The 22,213-nt window shown below is 32.5% G+C and overlaps 4 protein-coding genes and 3 pseudogenes across 4 annotated transcripts; 4 read left to right on the top strand and 3 right to left on the bottom strand.

Moving 5' to 3' along the window:
- The first annotated feature begins 4,972 nt into the window (after window positions 1-4,972).
- Window positions 4,973-6,699, top strand: LOC131637642 (UPF0496 protein 4-like). The gene has a single exon (XM_058908249.1). The coding sequence runs from the start codon at window positions 5,047-5,049 to the stop codon at window positions 5,995-5,997; it is 951 nt and encodes a 316-aa protein (XP_058764232.1). The 5' UTR covers window positions 4,973-5,046; the 3' UTR covers window positions 5,998-6,699.
- LOC131637663 (citrate-binding protein-like) lies at window positions 6,547-7,277 on the bottom strand (annotated as a pseudogene).
- A 597-nt stretch (window positions 7,278-7,874) lies between these two features.
- LOC131637662 (AT-hook motif nuclear-localized protein 5-like) lies at window positions 7,875-9,436 on the bottom strand (annotated as a pseudogene).
- A 112-nt stretch (window positions 9,437-9,548) lies between these two features.
- LOC131637661 (probable xyloglucan galactosyltransferase GT20) lies at window positions 9,549-10,769 on the top strand (annotated as a pseudogene).
- A 220-nt stretch (window positions 10,770-10,989) lies between these two features.
- Window positions 10,990-13,605, bottom strand: LOC131637647 (heat shock 70 kDa protein 8-like). Its single transcript, XM_058908252.1, has 2 exons — window positions 13,539-13,605; window positions 10,990-12,831 (listed from the first exon to the last, which is right to left on the bottom strand). The coding sequence occupies exon 2, from the start codon at window positions 12,823-12,825 to the stop codon at window positions 11,176-11,178; it is 1,650 nt and encodes a 549-aa protein (XP_058764235.1). The 5' UTR covers window positions 12,826-12,831; window positions 13,539-13,605; the 3' UTR covers window positions 10,990-11,175.
- A 4,701-nt stretch (window positions 13,606-18,306) lies between these two features.
- On the top strand, window positions 18,307-19,833 carry LOC131637639 (F-box/kelch-repeat protein At3g06240-like). The gene has a single exon (XM_058908246.1). The coding sequence runs from the start codon at window positions 18,331-18,333 to the stop codon at window positions 19,690-19,692; it is 1,362 nt and encodes a 453-aa protein (XP_058764229.1). The 5' UTR covers window positions 18,307-18,330; the 3' UTR covers window positions 19,693-19,833.
- Window positions 19,834-20,467: 634 nt separating this feature from the next.
- On the top strand, window positions 20,468-21,136 carry LOC131637640 (uncharacterized). The gene has a single exon (XM_058908247.1). It carries the CDS (start codon window positions 20,468-20,470, stop codon window positions 21,134-21,136), a length of 669 nt encoding a protein of 222 aa, XP_058764230.1.
- Window positions 21,137-22,213: the final 1,077 nt, after the last annotated feature.

Below are 22,213 nucleotides of genomic sequence, written 5' to 3'. Positions count from 1 at the left end.
TTTTTTGTTGAGCTGGCATGTAATATTTATTCCACATCATTTTAATCCATTAAATATTAAAATATTATTAATATGATTATATTTTATCAATTAATTTAAATAGTAAATTAAAATTAACAAAATAATTTAACAAATATTTTACCAACATTATTGAGAAAACAATAGGGATAGGTTTTCTGAAAAACACAGGCATACATACAATCATCAACACGATACAACCCATCACCCACCATGAACCCTAACTAATACAATCCATCACCACGAAGAACACAAGCATACAATACAACCCTTCTTTTTGCGATTCGTTTTCTGATTCGATCGGTATGGCAAATCCAAGTTATGTTTCGAGGTAAGTATTAGAAGAGAAATTACATTATTTCTAATTTCATCTAAAACAAAACAAACCTAAAAATTTAGATTTCATGGGTTGGTTTTAATTTGACTATGGTATTTTCATCCATGGAAACCCACTTTTGTTAATAGGCAAGAAAACAATGTATCAGAGAAAGAAAATGCAAATGAAGAAAATCTGGGTTTCTCTGGATTTTGTTTTCTCCAGAACTTCAACAATTTCATTCAGTTTTAAATTGAAATTGAAACCCTAAATTTGAAAATCAATTTGGTATTTGATTATTTTCGCCTTTTCCGAAGATGATACGAGTATATAGATTTGGAATGGTTCTTTTCAATGGTTTATGCTTGAGGAATGAAGAAAATCTAGAGTTGAATTTGCAGGTTTTCTAATTTGGAGATTTGATGTTGTTGGATTTTTTCATCAAGGTTGACTGTGGAGAGAAGAAAGGGGAAGATAAATTTGCACGTTAATTTTCTTGTTAGAGTCATAGGTTTGTTTGTGTTTGGTTAAGAAAAAAAAGAATATAAATGATTTTATTAATATATTATTAAGTTGTTATTATTATTATTGTTATTAAGAAAATATTATTAAAAAATTAGATTAATTTTAAAATGATTTAGCATTGACACGTCAGTAAACTAGCGCCACATCATTAAAAATAAGTCAGAAATTGAATGGGGACCAAAATTCACCTGAAAACTTAAAAAAGGGATTAAAATAGTGGTTTTTAAAATAGGAGGACCAAAATCAAGAAAAATACTAAATAGGGGGATCAAAGTTGCAATTAAGCCTATTATTTTTTAACGGGTACCAGACATTTTTCTGTTAAAAAATATACATCTAAAACAAATGTGCGTCCCGTACCAGAATTATGATAGAATTAAGTATGACAAATCTTGCAAAATTTGACTTCGGGGTTCTTGACATCTCGGAAAAGAATTATTTGCCTTGGGTTCTAGATGCTGAAATCCATCTAAATACAAAAGGCTGATGTATGCTATTAAAGAAAGAAATACATCATCTGATCAACAAAAGACAAAAGCCATGATATTCCTTCGTCGTCATCTTCTTGAGGACCTTAAAAATGAATGTCTTACCGTAACTGATCCGTATACTTTGTGGAAAAATTTAAAAGAGAGATATGTTCATCGAAAATTGGTTATTCTACCAAAAAGCTCGTTATGATTGGATGCATTTACGCTTGCAAGATTTTAAAACTGTAAGTGATTATAATTTTGAAATGTTTAGAATAACCTCTAAGCTGACATTATGTGGAGAAAAAGTAAGTGATGAAGATATCTTGGAAAATACATTATCCACTTTTCATGCATCCAATGTGCTCCTACAACAGCAATATCGAAAAAAAGGATTTAATAAATACTCTGATGTGATATCTTGTCTTCTTGTGGCTGAACAAAATAATGAACTCTTGATGAAAAATCATGAGGCTCGTCCCGCAGGTACAACTCCATTCCTAGAAGTGAATGTAGCAAGACACGGTCACTATGTGCAAAATCGTGGTTGTTGTCGTGCGCGTGGCAGCGGTCGTGGTTTTGATGAAACATAGTCACCTGTAATGGATGTAAGCACTTTCGATATTTAATAAGCCTTATAGCACATGAAGGGCTTAATTTGTACATGATTGATGTTGTAACAGCTTATCTGTATGGTTCACTTGATAGTTAAATTTACATGAAACTCCTTGAAGGGTTCAATATACCAAATGCACATAATTCCAAATCTCGAGAAAGCTACTCCATAAAATTGAACAAATCTCTCTATGGGCTGATACAATCTGGACGCATGTGGTATAACTTTCTTAGTGAATATTTGCTTAGAGAGGGATATACAAATAACTTCATTTGTCCTTGTATTTTTATAAAAAGATCAAGAAAAAAATGTGCAATAATAGATGTCTATGTTGATTACATAAATATTATTGGAACTCTTGAAGAGCTTTCAAAAGCTATGAATTGTTTAAAGAAAGAGTTTGAGATGAAGTACCTAGGAAAGATAAAATTATTTCTAGGTTTACAAATTAAGCATTTGGATAAAGGAATTTGTACATAAAGAATGCTATATAAAAAAAGTGTTAAAACACTTCGATTGGACAAATTTCACCGGTTGTTTACTCCAATGGTTGTTAGATCACTAGATGTAGTGAAAGATCCTTTCAAGCCTCGAGAAAAGGATGAAGAATTTTTTGGTTCTAAAGTACCACATCTCAGTGCGATTGAAGCACTAATGTATCTTGCTAATTATACACGTCCTGATATATAGCAATATACAGTTCTTCACTTGCACGAAGATATTGGAACAGACTCAAATATATACTTTGTTATCTTAGAGGTACAATAGACATGGGTCTATTTTATACCAAAGTATCCAAACTCGAATTAACAGGTTATGCAGATGCATGTTACTTGTCATATCCTCACAATGGTAGATCACAAACATGTATTAGTTTACATGTGGTGGTACAACTATTTCATTGAGATTGGTGAAACAAACAATAGCACCAAGTTCATATAAGCATGCAAAACTTTTAGCACTACATGAGGCAATTCGAGAATGCGTTTGGTTGAGATCCTTAATCTAACGCATACAAAATACTTGTGGTTTGTCTTATGGAAAAACAAATACAACGACCATAATACTGCAAGCATCACTCAATTAAGAGATGGTTACATTAAAGGAGACAGAACAAAACACATATCTCTAAAGTTTTTTTCACTCATGATCTTCAGAATAATGATGATATAAACATCCAACAAATTCGTTCATGTGATAATCTTGTTGATCTCTTCACAAATTCACTCTCAAGTAGAACTTTTAATAAACTAGTACAAAAGATTAATCTTCATCGTCGAAGAAATAATCGTTTAGTTAAGGGGAAGAAATAAATTTATTTTAAAAGGATATTGCACTCTTTTTTCTTCACTAGGTTTTTTCCCCACTGAGTTTTTTCTAGTAAAATTTTTAACGAGACACATCCAAAACAAACATATAAGGGAAAGTGCTATGAATAATTGGATAATTGTTTCTCAATGATTTTATTTCTTATTTATAACAATTTGTATTTATTATATTGTCTGAATATTATCCTATAAATAGGACTAATCTCTTTGTAAAATTATACCGATGAAATAATACATAATCATTCTATTTCTCTCTCTTCTCTTTTATCTTATTTCTTTATTTTATAACACATGTGATATTGTTTCCTGATTGACAAAAGGATCCACATAATATGTCCTACACTTCGTGTAATCTCGTCTTCATAATCCTTCATCCCTTCTAGCTAATCTAATAAGTAACCCAACTATGTAATGTAAAGACAACGCCAGTCGTTGATACTAGGGGTGTTTAAACCGAACCGGTCCAATATAAAATCGCTAGCCGAACCAAACCTAATCGAAAAATCGCAAAAATCGCATTTGATTCGAATCAGTTCGTGTCACTTTCTAACAAAAATGCATGGTTTGGTTCGGTTTACGGTTTGTATTCTGCAAACCGAATCAAAGCAAATCGCATTATGTTACAAAACTTACAATTCATTATATATTTTTTTAATTCTTTAGAGAAATTAATATGTATATTTTATCATATTATTTGTATGATATTTATTTTAATTTACATATCAATAAAAAATAAAATACTATTAATTTTATTTAAAATGAAATCACTATATGTATTTATTTTTGTTTTTTGTTTTCTATTTGTTAACGTCGATAAAGATAAGATTAAAAAAATTAATGAACATTATTTTTGCATTCCTTTATATATGAAATACAATAGTATTTCAAATTTATTTAAGAACGCAATTTCATGTATATTATCTCCATTAGACATAAGATAAAATTATAAGACGCAATTCATATTTATGTATTAAATTATAATAAACTTATTTGAATAATAAATTTATTTTATGATCATGTATGAATGAATAAACACAAAATTATGTTGTCTTATATATGTGTATTATGAATCTATAAAAATCAAGTACAAAATCGAAACAACCCAAATCGTATTAGTTTGGTTTGGTTTTATTTTATTTTATTTTTAAAAATAATCAAACCAAATCGCATGCATTTTTTTCTTGCGGATCGGATGACTTTTACCGTAAAAACCGCTCAAATCGCACCGCAAAACCCTTAGTTGATACAAATTAAACTGATCGCTTAAAATCATAGGTATTCGGTCTAAGGGTCATCCACTCATTGAATGAGAAGTTTCCCAATCTTAACGTGAGAGAATTCAAATATACCATAAAAAATCTTCACGTTTTAATGTTATAATTTATTATTATTATTATTATCCAAACTTGTACACGCTTAATTAGTCAGCAAAATGATCATGACTTTATTACGTAGAATGTCATGAATGAAGCAAGATTCCTCCAAACACGTTCATTAAGCTTATCTTGTAGTAGTAGTGGATCCAGTTGTGCGTCAGCGTGTTTTTAGTCTAAACTTAGACCACAACCAAGTTACTGTCCCCACTTATTTCTATCATGTTTTAAATGTGACTTTCTATGTTGTTTGTTCTTCTACACATCAACATGCCTATATAACCAACCACGCACACAAACATAACCTTAATAAACAAACAAAACCACTCAAACTTACTACTTAGCTTACCCAAAAAGACCAACCTTTATAGCATCTTTCTGTTCTAACATCAAATTATCAATGGTAGTAGACAAATTAGCAAAACTCTTCATCATGAAGAAGAATCACCACAAGTGTCATCCTCAACCAAACCAAGACTTATCATCTTCATCACTTCATTCTTTTCACTCTCATGTTTCCAAATGCATTCATCAATTAGCATTGGAATTGGAACCTGAGTCAGAGTCAGAAACTTTGTCACTGTCATGGTTTCAAACATGTTTTGGTCTCTTGCCCTTCATCAACAAAGCTTTTGCAAAACTTTTAGTGGACAGTGATCATCCAATGAGTCAATGGGAGGTTGATTCCATTGAAGAGTATCTCAACTATACCCTGAGTTTGTTGGACCTTCTGAATTCCATTTCTTCTTCTTTTTCTCATCTTTGCCAAGCTAGGCTTTCTCTAGCTCATGGTTTGAGTTTGACTTTGATGGAAAAAGAAAAGTCACATTCTTTGGCTAGAAAACATTTGAAAGCAATTCAACCATCAGAGTGTTTTAGCTCCAATTTTGGTAGATATCTTCACACGAAAGATCAAAAAGCAAAGAATTTTTCCGGTAAGGAGTGGATTATTCATGAGGGTGTAAAGGAAATGAAGAGTATTGGATTTTGGGTTTGTGGAGTTCTCTTATCTTGCTTATATGGTGATTGTAATCCATACATGGAACTAAGAAAAACTGGTGGTGGGTTTGAAAGTTCTCTAGTTGCCACACTTGACTTCAAAATCAGTGACAAGTTAGTGAAGAAAAAGCCGAGCTTCTGCGAGATCAAAGAGATGAATAATGGTGTTGCTTACCTTGTTGGTGGGGATGAAGTAAGACATGATGCAGCCAAAGATTTGCAGAGAAAGCTGTGTGAGTTAAATAAGCTATTTGATGATATAAGCAAGGAAGTTGATAATTTATTTAATGATGTATTGAGTCAGAGAGCTAAATTAGTTAATGGATCTCGACTACAGAAACAGCTACAATAATCCATTAATTGTTTGATTCTTTCACAGCTTATCATCAATATCCTTGGCATTTGCCAGAGGATTATGATAAATATTCTGTGTTCATGGACAAAAAAGAGGTGAGAGAAATGAATGTGAATGTTGTGGAGAAGCTTGGAAATATTTCTTTGAGAGAGAGAGAAAACATGAGGAGGTATATTGTATATGAACTATTTCCTGGATTAGTATATGGTGATCACAATGCTGAGCTTGAAAAGTTTCAGGATGCATTTGCAATTACTATCAATAATCTGCTTCATAGGGTTAGCAAATTTAAGGACTAGTTATTTTGTTTCATTGTTGAATGATTACTAATTTTTTTTGTTTATCAATCTAAATCCATGATCATGTATGTAAAGCTTTCTTGAGTTGCAAGCAACCTTCAAAATAGTTTTACAACGAAATCTAATAAGACTTCATAACATTGCCATATATAGGCCTGTTATATAATTGCGAAATACAGGATTCTCATTTGATGTCAATGTAAGACTAGTGTAAACTTACGATGCGACTCATCCTTTTTGTCGTGACTTAATCAATTTTAGTACTTAATCTATTTTTTAAAAACTTTGATATCCTTCCAACGAGATTCCATGCGATTGGAATGATCATTTTGTACATAAACCCCAAACTTGAAGTAGTGAGTACCAGCTCCGAGCCAGCCCCATCGCGCTTGAGAACTCCATCAATATAAACCTTAACATTGTTAGCATCCACGTCATGAATCGCGTTTACCTTAAACCACCTGTCATAGATATTCTGAGACAGAACATGAGGAGAATTATAATAAGTTAACGAACCATCGTAGATCCTAAGTTGTGTAGTTGTCGCAGTAGATCTGCCGCCAAACACTTGCATAATACACACGCCGCTTGTGCCACTAGGAACATAAGCATACCCTTCAAATTGCCATATACCAGATGTATACTCATGTTTCTGCAAGTGCAAAGTGAAAACTTAAGATATAATGTCATGTAAAATAAGTTTTGTTACCGTAGAACCAAATACACACTTACACTGATACGAATCTCGGTTCGTGGCTTTGTATTGCTGCCACTCATGAAAGGCTTGTCTGTGGGGAATATCCAAAATTGGTGCACACCATTTGTAAAGTTGTAACGCTGGTTTACTGGAATATTGTAAGGCTTTTGAATAACAAAGTTTGAGTTATCTAATGAAACATGAGTGAAGCCTTGTGTGGGATCAATAGCAGCTGAGGAAAATGAGGTTGTTTGATGGATGAATAATGAAAAAAGGATTAGGTGAAGAAATTGGTAGCATTGTCATTGTTTTTGGTGCAGAATTGGTAACATTGCCATTGTTTTAGGAGTATATATACACTGCTCTATCTCATTACCCTTATTCTTTGAATACTTGAAGGATGCTCTTCTTTAAGGTAAAGAATGTTTATTATCACCTTCGATGAAGTTGAGATGGCTATATGGTCTAAGAAGCTATCAAATATGAAACTTTTAAAGGTTGGCAATAGTGGTGAAGGTTTGTTTGGAAATTTGTTTGAACTTGTAAATTACAAAAGCAATTGATCCAAAGATGGTTTTGTTTAGTAAAAATGCTATTTGACAGTCAAGAATGCATAGATTGATTCAAGATTGAATAATACAATTAGGATGATTCTTGGAAACAACTCTAATAGATAGAATGAAATCTCAAAATGCAACCGAGAGTTTAAGTATAATCCCTCAAAAATTATGATTTTTGGTTTAAATGGTTTGCAGTTTTGCTAAGGATCTGATATAGTTGTATGCATGATAAATATCCATATCCAAAACAGAGTGTTTTACTAAAGATGTTTGCTCGAATGTGTAGTATATCTGTATATGCAACGCAACATAGGATCTTATGTTTCAAACTTGGCTCGCACGAACATAATTTAGTACAAATTAGTTATTGGTGAAACAAATCTAATCATGGCATTCCAATTAGTATGCTGATTAGTTTGATAAATAAACTAGTAAAAGGTAAGAAAGAAATGGCCTCTATTTCACCTAAACTTTCTTTTCTCTGCACAAGTCAAGATTGTTACTTAACCCTAAAATGTTTCAACTGTTACAACATAGGTTAGTGCTAACTTGTGACACACACCAATAGGAATAATATCATGCGAAGTGAGTCACAATGCTCACAAATTAAGTACATTTACAACAACAGATAAATATAATTACAACATAGAGAATAACTTTCACCCATGCATCAAGTCAATACCAGTGTGTGGATGTTCACTTTTCTCATCTACTGGCCTTGATCCAAGCCACATTGTGCCTGTTCCTGTTCCAGAAGCTGTGTAGTTTTGATTAGATGGTTCACTTCCTGGAGAAGCTAACTGGTCGCTACTCTGAGGCTCTGAACCATCACCTTCTTTTGTGGCAGTCTTCGCCTTAGAGCCGCCATATACGAAACTGCAAACTACCACCTGCAGCAACCAAAGTGTCATTAGTTTTGGGAGGGAAAGGATTGAATCTCAAGTATCTATCTTATGATTGTGAACGAGAATCACCAATGTTATAAGGCCATTATAAGATTGTGATAAAGAAATATACCTGGACAGGGCTTGCAGCAATAAGCCTAGCAACGCCATTGCCAAATAACATGACCGTCCGGACTAGAAAGGGAAACACTAATGCCACCAGTTCGATTTTGAGGTCCACCATCTTCAGCAACCAAGTAAGAGCCAGATAAGCATAATATTTGGAATCGCCCCTGCCAGCATGAAAAATAAAATGCTTACTAGTGCATAACGATGATTACAGTGTATGCATTGCACATTATTAACTTGCTACTAAACTAGAACTATTGAGAGGATTCAATAAAAAGGAGATAGAAATGATGATACTTGTAATGTTAAAATCTCTAATAGTGAAGGTAGTTGGTGTTAGTTCTCTAACCTCGAATGCAACACTGATAGTCGTAGAAGCAGGCTGGCGCAGAGTGACTGAAGATACAGTCCCAGTTCCTGACAAGATGCATAAAGCGCGTTGTCTGAGTTGTGAAAATCCTTGTAACTTTTAGTGGACAGTGATCATCCAATGAGTCAATGGGAGGTTGATTCCATTGAAGTGTATCTCAACTATACCATGAGTTTGTTGGACCTTCTGAATTCCATTTCTTCTTCTTTTTCTCATCTTTGCCAAGCTAGGCTTTCTCTAGCTCATGGTTTGAGTTTGACTTTGAAGGAAAAGGAAAAGTCACATTCTTTGGCTAGAAAACATTTGAAAGCAATCCAACCATCAGAGTGTTTTAGCTCCAATTTTGGTAGATATCTTCACACAAAAGATCAAAAAGCAAAGAATTTTTCCGGTAAGGAGTGGATTGTTCATGAGGGTGTACAGGAAATGAAGAGTACTGGATTTTGGGTTTGTGGAGTTCTCTTATCTTGCTTATATGGTGATTGTAATCCATACATGGAACTAAGAAAAACTGCTGGTGGGTTTGAAAGTTCTCTAGTCGCCACACTTGACTTCTAAATCAGTGACAAGTTAGTGAAGAAAAAGCCGAGCTTCTGCGAGATCAAAGAGATGTATAATGGTATTGCTTACCTTGTAGCTGGGGATGAAGTAAGATATGATGCAGCCAAAGATTTGCAGAGAAAGCTGTGTGAGTTAAATAAGATATTTGATGATATAAGCAAGGAAGTTGATAATTTATTTAATGATGTAATGATTCAGAGAGCTAAGTTAGTTAATGGATCCATTCTTTGATTCTTGATGTAAAAATATCGTTAGTTTGTAACTGTTGTTTTTGTATTGTTTCATAAATTGTAGTATAGATAGAAACTAAATGGCCACAGAACATTAAACTTCATAGAGAATAGAAGCTGCTGCATATCGAAATAGAAATCAATCTTCTTCTCTAAACAAATTAGCGAGTATCAAATGGATTCACATAAAATGGAAATTGCTTGGAAACAAATTCCAAACCATAAATTGAGCTTAGATTTTAGGAAGTTCATATCAAATCTAGTATAGCATTTGTACTCAAATTATCTAAAAAATCTGATTTTTGGTATGATAATATCCATTTTATAATGAGAATGATGCTAAGCTTTTCTATGTTCCATTCTATGGTGGACTTGATGTGTTGAGATGGCATTTCAAGAATGTTTCGAATGATAAAAAAGATGGTTTGGGTTTGGAGTTATTGAAGTGGCTTGAGAGACAAGTTACATGGAAAAGAATTTAGGTAAGGATCATGTTTTTGTTTTGGGGAAAATTCCTTGGGATTTTAGAAGGACTGGTGATTCTCCTTGGGGAACTAGATTGTTAGAGCTTGAAAATATGCAGAATCCAATTAAGTTATTGATCGAACGCCAACCGTGGCATTTGAACAATATAGGAATTCCTCATCCGACTTATTTTCATCCGAAATCGGACAATGATATAATTGACTGGCAGCTGAAAATCATAAGATCAAATCGGAAGAATCTCATGAGTTTTGCTGGTACAGCGCGGAATGATGCGGATGACCACATAAGGTCGATAATAATCGACCAATGCAGTTTGAAAAGTGACAGTAAATGCAAGTTTTTGAGTTGTAGTTCTGATAAATGTAATGAGCCAGAATCAATTATAGAACTTTTTGTGGAGTCAGAGTTTTGCTTGCAGCCACCGGGAGATAGTCCAACGAGAAAATCGGTTTTTGATTCACTTATATCCGGTTGTATTCCAGTTATTTTCGATCCTTTCACAGCTTATTATCAATATCCTTGGCATTTGCCAGAGGATTATGATCATGTATGAAAAGCTTTCTTGAGCTGCAAGCAACCTTCAAAATAGTTTTACACCGAAAATCTAATAAGAGTTCATAACATTGCCATATATAGGCCTATTATATAATCGCGAAATACAGGATTCTCAATGTAAAACTAGTGTAAGCTGAGGATGCGACTCATCCTTTTTCTCGTGACTTAATCAATTTTAGTACTTAATCTATTTTTTTAAAACTTTGATATCCTTCCAACGAGATTCCATATATCATGTTACAAACATTGTGTAAAATTTTGACAATTCTATATATCATGTTACATAACAGCTAAACATCAATATCTGCTACTTTCTGTTGAAACACAAAACAAACATAAGAGCTAAACATTATTATCTGCTACTGAAACACATAACAAACAATATGCTGCAAATCTCCATGATTTTATTTCTTCTTGACGAAAGTGGCCAAGTCCTTTTTGTCACCATCAATCCTATTTTCTCCCAGGTAATGCAAAAGCTTTGTGTGGTTGATCATTGGCTTTGGCATCTCGATAAACGGGAAACTTGCAACTGCGACTCTCAACTGGTTTCCGCTGTCAATTGCCATCTCCACTTCAATTATAGGAACACCTTTTGGCATTTCGGGCAAGTCCTTTAGTCGACAGATCCCCAATAGTTGATTTTGCTCTACAGTCTTTTCCTCCCCTTCATATACTATAAGCATTCCCTCCATTTGATCATCATGAATGGTTGTTAACTGCATAACTTTGCTAGCTGGTAAGAGAGTGTTTCTCGGAATGAAACACAGAAAGCTACCATTCGCTCGAATTCCGAGCGAATGGGATGTGCTTGGAGAATGGATCAATTTCATCTTATCATCAGTTCTTACCGCCCCTGCCAATGCTGCACCGCAAAGTGCAGATTGGAGGGAATTTATAGCTACGTCGATAGCTTTGATAGGATTAATATCTACATTCAATGGATTTATATCTACCTCAATGGCCTGAGAATTGATAGGTACACGAGTACTGCTAAACATATTCAGCAGCTTTAAGATGCCCCCAAATTCACCTATAACAATGATATCATCTAAACTCTCCGTTTTAATTTTTGAATCTTGCAAGCATCGCCGTATGAGCCTTTCACACATTTGAAACACCTCGTTGTTTACTTGCGCAAACTGTTCCCTTTTTACCACATTTCGAATCTTATGACCATTTTCCATGTTTAAATCAAACCTAGCCTCATTTTTATCCTTAAATTGACGAATTGCTTCTAGAGTTACTGCTCTAAGTAAATCAATTGATCTGAATTTCTTGTTTCTTCCTTCCTTCTTGAATTTGTTTTCAAAATCTGGGATGAAAAGTCGCATACTATTTGCAACTACCTGCTCTCCGCCAATTGCGCTACCGACAATCGCTTTGATTTGCCATTTGCCTTCGGATGTTGCAGAAGTAACAGCAACATCAGTGTAAATTGCATCCATGTTGAAGAGGAGTGCGGTAGTAATATTGTCACAATTTGTATGACAACGAGGACCAATAGTTGCAAAAGGAATACAAGGTGAAGCCTCAAAAGACGCTAGCAGTTGTTTCTGTGCGTATAACATAGCAACGGCCGTTGGCTGAGGGATAAGTTGGAGGAATTGCAGCCCCATTTTACGGCACACAGCAGTTATTCTAGTTAACTGCAGTCTGTTGAATGAAGCAGGATGGGTTAGGACTAATCCTCTCACTGATGCTTTAAAAGCCCTTTGAGCTGCTTCTTTTAATTCAACCAAATAAGATGCTAGAATTTGTTCTGAATTGGTAGAGGGAGGTGGAGCTTCAGCCAGCAACATCTGAAAAGGCAATGTTTTACTTGATTGCGTCAATGACTCGGTTTCTATCCGGCCAATCAAGAGCCTCATATGGCAAACTTTAGCCTTAAACAACACTTCTTGGTCATATGGCTTCATGTTAGTGACTGCATACTCCACTTTGTTACCGGTCCACACCGCAACACAGTATGGCGACGCACTTATGTCTACTCCAACTGTTATTTGAGGCGGATAACTTTCCTCCCCAGTGAATTGATTGTAAGGTCCCGTCATCCTGCACTGAAAAAAACAAGAAAGTTGAGGGTTTTCTCCAAAACAATAATGTTTCCAATAAGGTAAATGAAATACTTTGAAGAAAAACATATGCATGTTGATGCGTCTTCAGACGAATAACCAAATGCTTTCAATAAGGTAACAAAATCATACACAAAAAAACATGCCTGCAACTGATGTAACATAAAAGAATATGCCAAATGAAACACAAGAAAATCAAACAGGGTTCCAAATTCCAAACTCCAAACAAATTTTATATCCTAACAGCAAACATACTCAGCAAGCACCACAAAAATTGCTAGTCATAAAGACCATGATCAGCATTACAAAGACTAGAATTAACCAAACTGGCAACAAACAGAAACCGAAACAATATGTCAAACTCGTTTGGATAAAAATAAACTACTGAAAAACAAATTAACCAATCTTGAATTCTGACGAAGTTCACGAGTATGTTGGATTTTACAAAAAAAAATTAACTAAAAGTAAAGACACGATTAAAACTACACAAAACACTATACTTTGATGATGAAAAATCACATCATCCTCAAAGTGAAACGGCATTCCAAATCACAAACAAAACTAAATAAGCAGAGAAAGAAGAAGCGTAGTGAGCAAGGAAAATAAAAGAAAAGAAAACCGCATTCGAAAATACAAACATAATAAGCAGAGAACGAAGAAGAAGCGTAGTGAGCAAGGAAGAGAAGAGAAACCTCAAGAAAGGGAAAATTTTGGTTTCTTGATCAGCGAGTCTTTTCAGTTTCTTCTTGTTCTTCTCTCTCAAATTGGCGGATTCTAGATGAAATGCATTCTAAATTTATATTTATAGCTAGCTAGTTGCTTAGCTTCATTATAAGACAGAACATATTCACCATTAAGACATTGAGTTGAATATTAATTAATTAATTTTGTAGATTTAAACGAAAATATAAATTCAATTTTTTTTATTTGTCTTTTTTAATATTTAGTGAAAAAATATAAATTCAATTTTCTTTATTTGTCTTTTTAATATTTAGTGAAATAATTCAAATATGATAGTTATATATAAGGTAAAGGGGGTTTGCCCGCGACAGCGAGAGACCCTGCCTCGTGGTGTTTACGATGTTTATGTTGGTATGATAGAGACAGTTTGTAAAATTTTATTTTGTATGTGATCTGCCTTTTCAAGAACGGTCGCCCAAGGAGGTCACATATTAGAACAGAAATGGACACATATGATAAGTTGGAAAGAAAATGTCTGTTGTGTCGTCTTCCTGGTCACAACATGACTCATTGTCCAAATGTTGGAACCGATAATAACTAGTATTTTATTTTGTTGACCAGTTTCTCAACTATATGCACAATTACTAATTCAGTATTTTCATGATTTAATGACGTTTAATGACGACAAAGATCTGCATTGGATATTATAACAACAATATAAATGGGACAACACGTACTACAACAGAGCCATAAAACAACATACAACATATTTTCTTACGAATAAAAACACTCAACATCAACATTTAACATCATCAACATAATAAGCTGGTCTAGACAATCCGCTCTTGCCAAACACATCAACATATCTACGAGATTACCACCTTCAAGATAATGTCATTTGGTCCTAACATCATCATGAGAACACCAACATTGTTCGTCACATGTTTCTATGAACAATTTACTCCATTTGAGCCGGACACAGTAACTTGCCTTTCAATTCTCCTTATCTTTTCACCATCAAAGATGTGCTCGTTTAACCAGCGGAGCAAGTGCCTCTATAAATGCTGCGTGTTCCAAAGTGTGGTCTTCATCGGAGGCTTCACTGGTGAAAATATAACATGTGCATCTCTTTTCATCATTGGAAACGTTGGAAACATTTTTGTAGAAAAATTTAAGACTAAAATTAAGAGATGAGTGGTAGGTGTTGTGAGTACCAACTGAGAAACCTGTGCTATTTATAAGGAGAACATTAAAATAAATATTAAAATATTAATTAAAAAGCTCCGTCAATTACAGTGACGAATTTGAAATCAGGGACGGACATATTCACAAATGAATATGGGCAAGGGCCCCCACTAAAAGTTTAATATTGTCTGTAATCCATACAGTATGCATGTAATTGGACTAAATGGAGTTTTACTCTTAGAATAAAAAGACATACACCATCTATATTACATATTCTCATTCTCATACTCAAGTAGCCATATGTTATATTTAATTTGATATGTCATAATTACGTTTAAAATTTTATTTACTATAATATTTATATTATGAGTTTAATTGATATGCAATGTCAGTGTAAAAAATTTTACACTATCAATGCATCACAACCATTCAATTATATTATTTTTTTTAATTAAAATTAAAATCAAGCACTTTTAATAAATTAGCGGTTGTGATTCATTGACGGTGTAAAATTTCTTTACACTGTCAGTGTATTCCAATTAAATTTTTATATTATATTCATACTATTTAAATATAATTAAATACAAATACGTAATATATTTTTATAATTACAATATATATTAATTAAATCTAACTCTAATATTATATATTGCCCCCACACTAAAAATATTCTGGGTATGTCCCTGTCTAAAATTAATTATTAAAATATTCAAAAGCTCAGTCAATTGCAGTGAGGGTTCTGAAATTAATTAATAAAAATTAATATAAAAAATAAATTAATTACAATAAAACTGGTGATGACCTTCATCAGCATGAGCCTGGATTTCTTCTTTGACGGGGTGGTAAGTTTTAGATCTACGGTCATCACCAAATCCAAGGTGAAGGAGTATTGTGAATGGATTACCATTCCCTCTACTAATTATGAGGAAGACATTCTTATAAAGCCTTGCATGGACGACAAGAAGGCATGTTTGACGCGACCTCAAGAAGTGGTGGGAAAGTCCTTCCCTGTGTACTCCTATGTTTTATCATACTTGAGGATGTATATTCTCTTTACCCTTAATAAAATAGACATCTTGTAGATATTCATCATCGCCCTCTCCCATCTTCACCCCCCTACAATGTGCTTTTGTGAGGGGTTCAAAATCTTGTATAAGGGTTTGGGCATCACTCCTATCAAATATCTGTTCTTCTTCTTTCATGAGAGTCGGGGTTGGGGAGTGGATCTCCATTAACATACTCCCAATTAGATATTAATTTTCTTTGTGTTATTCAAAAACAATAATAAGAAAAAGAAGTTTTTTGAGTGTGTGACGATGATAACTACAAGGAGGACATTTTTGATAACGAGGTTGTATAGTTTTCTTTTATATTCGACGGCCGACCTCATGTATATCACTGATTTTTACTACGACAAGCTACACTAAACTAAAAGAGACAAGGTTGAATTGTTAGATAAAATAACGATACTAAGTGTAGAACAATTGACTCCAAACACAATAGGGGTGAACTGTGGTAATTAAAATTCATGATTAATTTAAAAAATGTTTACTTAAAATAATAATTTGTGTTGTTATTATTGAAATAACACAAAGAAAAACAATGGAAATAAATAATAGAATCTAAAGAGTTAAGGTAGAGAGATATCACCAAGACTTATAGAGGATTAGACAAATTTTGGCATACACCTCTCTCTGAGAGATCTTCTTGAGAGTTATAATAATGAATTAGACATTTTCAGGTTATTCTCACGAACCCTTGCTACAAGAAAATCAAGAGATTTTACATTGGCTTAATTCTCAACCAAACAAGAGTCTTTTTCATGGGTTGAGCTCACGAATCGAGTAGAAATTTTATCGGCTAATCTCAATAACCAAACAAAAGTGAAATATAATATATATATATATATATATATATATATATATATATATATATATATATATATATATATATATATATATATATATAAAAACATCAAGATCTTCTGTTGACACCAAATATAATTCTACATTCTTACATCAAATCTTAACCGTTAATGAGCATGAATCAAATGGTCATTTTTTCCCCTTAAAAAATAGACTACTTTTTAAAGAATAGAAACACCGTATATTTTTTTTAATTTTAATTATAATTAATTTAATATAACTATATATATATATATATATATATATTAGAAACTCTTTAAATTAATTCTCGATAAATTAATAAACTCTCTAAAATAATAAATTTGTCCGGTCCCGACTTGGGCCAATGTAAAAAATTGAAAAACTCGATAAAATAATAAGATAATAATTTTTCGGGAGATCCCTTTATAATTTTCGGTCCCAAGAGAATCATAAATTAATAATTCATAGAAACTGAAAAAAAAAATATATTACACTCTATTGAAATATGATTCAGTAGTTGTATGTTTTCCTTTAAAGTTCAAAGTTCAAGTCAAAGTCATTATTTCTTTTCAATGCATATGAACACAGTAATTACTAATTTAAGTCGAGTCCTAAAGTTCGATGCAACGTAGACATGGACTAATTTGCTTTTTTGTTTAGTATGTACAATATAATTACTTAAAAATTCTTTAAATTAATAATTATTAATTTATCGATAAATTATAATAACTCTCTAAATTAATTAATAAATTTCTTCGGTCCTGACATTATTAATTTAAAGAGTTTGTATTATATATATATATATATATATATATATATATATATATATATATATATATATATATATATATATATATATATATATATATATATATATATATATATATATATATATAACTCATTGTAGTATTTTTTTTGTTTTTGTTTTCACCTTTTCCATTGCTAAAATATACATTATATCCTCATAGTAGGGCTCCGTACCAATAATTATATTGTTAGTGGCACTACAAACAACTAACAAAATTAAATTGCTAAAAAACTCTATTTTTAAGCTTTGACTTAATCTAATGCTTCTACAATCTTTGTGGGCTTCAATTAAATTAAAAAAAATAAATTGTTAAATAACATTAAACCTCTCAATATGGCCTTCAAACTCCACAACTCAATTACTAATGTATTTTGTTTTAAATACAAATATCTACTAAATTTCGGATTAATTCCCATATGTAAAGTTATTTAAACATGCAATTAATTATTATATTATATATCTTAATTTTACATTAATTAGTTCTTAAAATAATTTACGTTTTCACGGAAAAAATAATAATTAAATTAAATATATTTTAATTAATTTTTATAATAAATAAAATAAATTGATGAAAGAATGATAATTTAAAGACTATATTAATAGTTTATTTATTTTTATTTTTTAATTCTAATAAAAAATATCTTTTACAAAATTAATTGATTGAGTTTTAAAATATAACTAAAAAAGAAAAGGGGTGATACAATGTGTAAAATAGTTTTATAGTTTGAACTAATGAGAATCATCTATCCAATAAAATCACTAATTTAATTTTAAAAAATTAAGGACATGGGAGATTCATGGTTTTTTATTGGATGCATATCCATTATTAAATCAGGATAGATATTTGTTTTCCTATAAATAAAGTTGCAGCATTTTTTTTAACCATTACCCTAGCAGCTTGTTGACATTAGGGTTTGGAGTTGCATGCAAAGGTGGTTAATAGATTGGAAGATGAATAAAGACGGCACTGCTGAAAAGTGGTTAATAGATTGGAAGATGAATAAAGACGGCACTGCTGAAAAGTGGTTAATAGATTGGAAGATGAATAAAGACGGCACTGCTGAAAAGGTAAAGTTGAGAAAAGAATTACACATACATGATGATGAAAAGGTAAAGTTGAGAAAAGAATTACACATACATGATGATATTGCGTTTTCCATTCTATCAAAATTGTGTATTAAATCTTTGAAGCGATTTGAATGTGTTTGCAAATCATGGTCCCTCTTATTTGATAATCCTGATTTCATGACTATGTATCGCAATTTTTTCTTAAAAAAGGAACATCCTTATTACGACGATACATCTTTTCTGCTCTATGGCAAGTTAACTCGTTCGGAAATTTTCTATCTAGATGAATCATTTGAATTGTGGTCTGTTTCTGGAGATAAGTTTGAGAATAGGGTCAAATTACTTTGGCCATGTACTCCCAGTTATGATAGTTTAGAATACTTATATTCCGGTCCGGATTATGACATTATCGGCTCAGGTAGTGTTAATGGGATCGTTTGTCTATGGAGGGTATTTGCATTATACTGCCCCATGAAAATTTTTGTATTATGGAATCCATCTACTCGAAAGTTTAAGCTTGTGAAATGTAGCAGGTTGTGTAATATTTCTTCTGTTAGTTACAGTGCATTTGGTTATGACAGTGGCAGAAACGACTATAAAGTGTTGTGTCTGAGAGAACAAGTTGAAGGCACTTATATTAGTAACGATTATACATGGGAGATATATAGTCTAAGGACCGACTCTTGGAGAATAGTTGATCTCCCTTTGCATCACATTTCTAAGAATTGTTGCCAACAGTTGAACATGGATGGACTCTCTCATTGGATGTGTGAAAGTGTAACACATAATGAAATATATATCTTGTCATTTGACTGGAGAAATGAGGTTTTCATTACAACACAAATAGATGACAACTTTGATTTTCAATTACTACCCACACACTTGGTGCTATTGAATGGGTCTATTGCTTTGATCTTAAATTTACCAAACACAACTACATTTCACATTTTAGTTTTGGGTGAACTTACTATTAAAAAATCATGGACTAAAATGTTTATTGTACAAGAACCCATCCCTTTCCATGTGAATCTCATCGGAGCAGGAAAGAATGGTGATATGGTGTTCAAAAAAGACGACGGTGGACTCATTTCCTTCAATTTAACTACCCAAATGATTGAGGAACTTGGCATTACAGCAAATGGACTTTGTAAGATCATAATTCATAGAGAAAACCTTAATTATTCCGTTCGAATGAAAAAGTATTCAACCAAGTGGTAAGAATCTTACCTTGTACCTAAGTGGCTTATCTATTGCACACATATTTCATAATTATTATCAAATTTCTTATTTCTTTATAATCTAAAGAGCAACATGTTTCTATGTAAATTTCATTACTTTCTACGTGCACTTTATAAACCATAAAAATCTTCACGTTTTAATGTTATAATTTATTATTATTATTATCCAAACTTGTACACGCTTAATTAGTCAGCAAAATGATCATGACTTTATTACGTAGAATGTCAGGAATGAAGTAAGATTCCTCCAAACACGTTCATTAAGCTTAGACCACAACCAAGTTACTGTCCCCACTTATTTCTATCATGTTTTAAATGTGACTTTCTATGTTGTTTGTTCTTCTACACATCAACATGCCTATATAACCAACCACACACACAAACATAACCTTAATAAACAAACAAAACCACTCAAACTTACTACTTAGCTTACCCAAAAAGAGTAAAAGACCAACCTTAATAGCATCTTTCTGTTCTAACATCAAATTATTAATGGTAGTAGACAAATTTGCAAAACTCTTCATCAAGAACAAGAATCACCACAAGTGTCCTCCTCAACCAAACCAAGACTTATCATCTTCACAACTTCATTCTTTTCACTCTCATGTTTCCAAATGCATTGATCAATTAGCATTGGAATTGGAACCTGAGTCAGAGTCACAAACTTTGTCATCTCATGGTTTCAAACATGTTTTGGTCTCTTGCCCTTCATCAACAAAGCTTTTGCAAAACTTTTAGTGGACAGTGATCATCCAATGAGTCAATGGGAGGTTGATTCCATTGAAGTGTATCTCAACTATACCATGAGTTTGTTGGACCTTCTGAATTCCATTTCTTCTTCTTTTTCTCATCTTTGCCAAGCTAGGCTTTCTCTAGCTCATGGTTTGAGTTTGACTTTGAAGGAAAAGGAAAAGTCACATTCTTTGGCTAGAAAACATTTGAAAGCAATCCAACCATCAGAGTGTTTTAGCTCCAATTTTGGTAGATATCTTCGCACAAAAGATCAAAAAGCAAAGAATTTTTCCGGTAAGGAGTGGATTGTTCATGAGGGTGTAAAGGAAATGAAGAGTATTGGATTTTGGGTTTGTGGAGTTCTCTTATCTTGCTTATATGGTGATTGTAATCCATACATGGAACTAAGAAAAACTGGTGGTGGGTTTGAAAGTTCTCTAGTTGCCACACTTGACTTCAAAATCAGTGAGAAGTTAGTGAAGAAAGAGCCGAGCTTCTGCGAGATCAAAGAGATGAATAATGGTGTTGCTTACCTTGTTGGTGGGGATGAAGTAAGACATGATGCAGCCAAAGATTTGCAGAGAAAGCTGTGTGAGTTAAATAAGATATTTGATGATATAAGCAAGGAAGTTGATAATTTATTTAATGATGTAATGAGTCGAACTAAATTAGTTAATGGATCCATTGTTTGATTCTTAATGTAAAAATATCATTAGTTTTTAACTGTTGTTTTTGTATTGTTAATGGCCAGAGAACATTAAATTTCATAGAGACGCTGCTGCATAACGAAATAGAAATCAATCTTCTTTACTTAACAAAGTAGCGAGTATCAAATGGATTCACATCAAATGAAAATTGCTTGGAAACGTATTCCAAACCATAAATTAAGCATAGTTTTTAGGAACTTCATATCAAGTCTAGTATCGCATTAGTACTCAAATTATCTTGAAAATCTGATTTTTGGTATGATAATCTCCATTTTTTAAGGAGAATGTTGCAGAATCCGATTAAGTTATTGATCGAACGCCAACCGTGGCATTTGAACGATATCAGAATTCCTCATCCTACTTATTTTCATCCAGAATCGGACAACGATATAATCAACTGGCAGCTGAAAATCATAAGATCAAATCGGAAGAATCTCGTGATTTTTGCAATTACTATCAATAATCTGCTTCATAGGGTTAGCAAATTCAAAAACTAGTTATTTTGTTTCATTGTTGAATGATTACTAGTTTTTTGTTTATCAATCTAAATTCATGATCATGTATGAAAAGCTTTCTTGAGTTGCAAGCTATGAAGCCCGGACTCGGATACGGACACGGGATACGACACGGACACGGACACGAGGACACCGCTAATATAGAAAACATAGGACACGGACACGGCTATATATATTTCATATATTCATATAATAATGCAATGCATGAGCACAATTTATAGAGTTTGAAACGAGAAGTAAAATTTATATATATTTAAACTTAGTACTTTCAATTAACAAAAAAAAGACATAAATCCACAAAAACAAAATAATACAAATCATATCATAGTCCCTCTATACTGATAAAACCGGTCTCTAAACTGTGGAATAAGAAAAAAATAAGGAATCCTGAATAAGAAAAAAATAAGGAATCCTAATTGTGTTATTTTTATAGTGGAGAAGTGAAATATGAAAGGTAAGAAAATCTTATTATTTTTATAAATCAAAATCTAATAATTATTGAGTTGAGCCTCTTTTTTTTTTTTAAATCTAAATTTTTTTGAGTTAG

The sequence above is a fragment of the Vicia villosa genome, unplaced genomic scaffold (assembly GCF_029867415.1).
Source record: "Vicia villosa cultivar HV-30 ecotype Madison, WI unplaced genomic scaffold, Vvil1.0 ctg.002061F_1_1, whole genome shotgun sequence".
Taxonomy (NCBI): domain Eukaryota; kingdom Viridiplantae; phylum Streptophyta; class Magnoliopsida; order Fabales; family Fabaceae; genus Vicia; species Vicia villosa.
The sequence above is the reverse complement of the archived record's forward strand: the minus strand, read 5'-3'. Positions and strand labels throughout refer to the sequence as shown.

Excerpts from the sequence above, each read along its gene's own strand:
- LOC131637639 (XM_058908246.1), top strand. The coding sequence starts at position 18,331 with ATGCAAAGGTGGTTAATAGATTGGAAGATGAATAAAGACGGCACTGCT.
- LOC131637642 (XM_058908249.1), top strand. The coding sequence starts at position 5,047 with ATGGTAGTAGACAAATTAGCAAAACTCTTCATCATGAAGAAGAATCAC.
- LOC131637640 (XM_058908247.1), top strand. The coding sequence starts at position 20,468 with ATGAGTCAATGGGAGGTTGATTCCATTGAAGTGTATCTCAACTATACC.
- LOC131637647 (XM_058908252.1), bottom strand. The coding sequence starts at position 12,825 with ATGACGGGACCTTACAATCAATTCACTGGGGAGGAAAGTTATCCGCCT.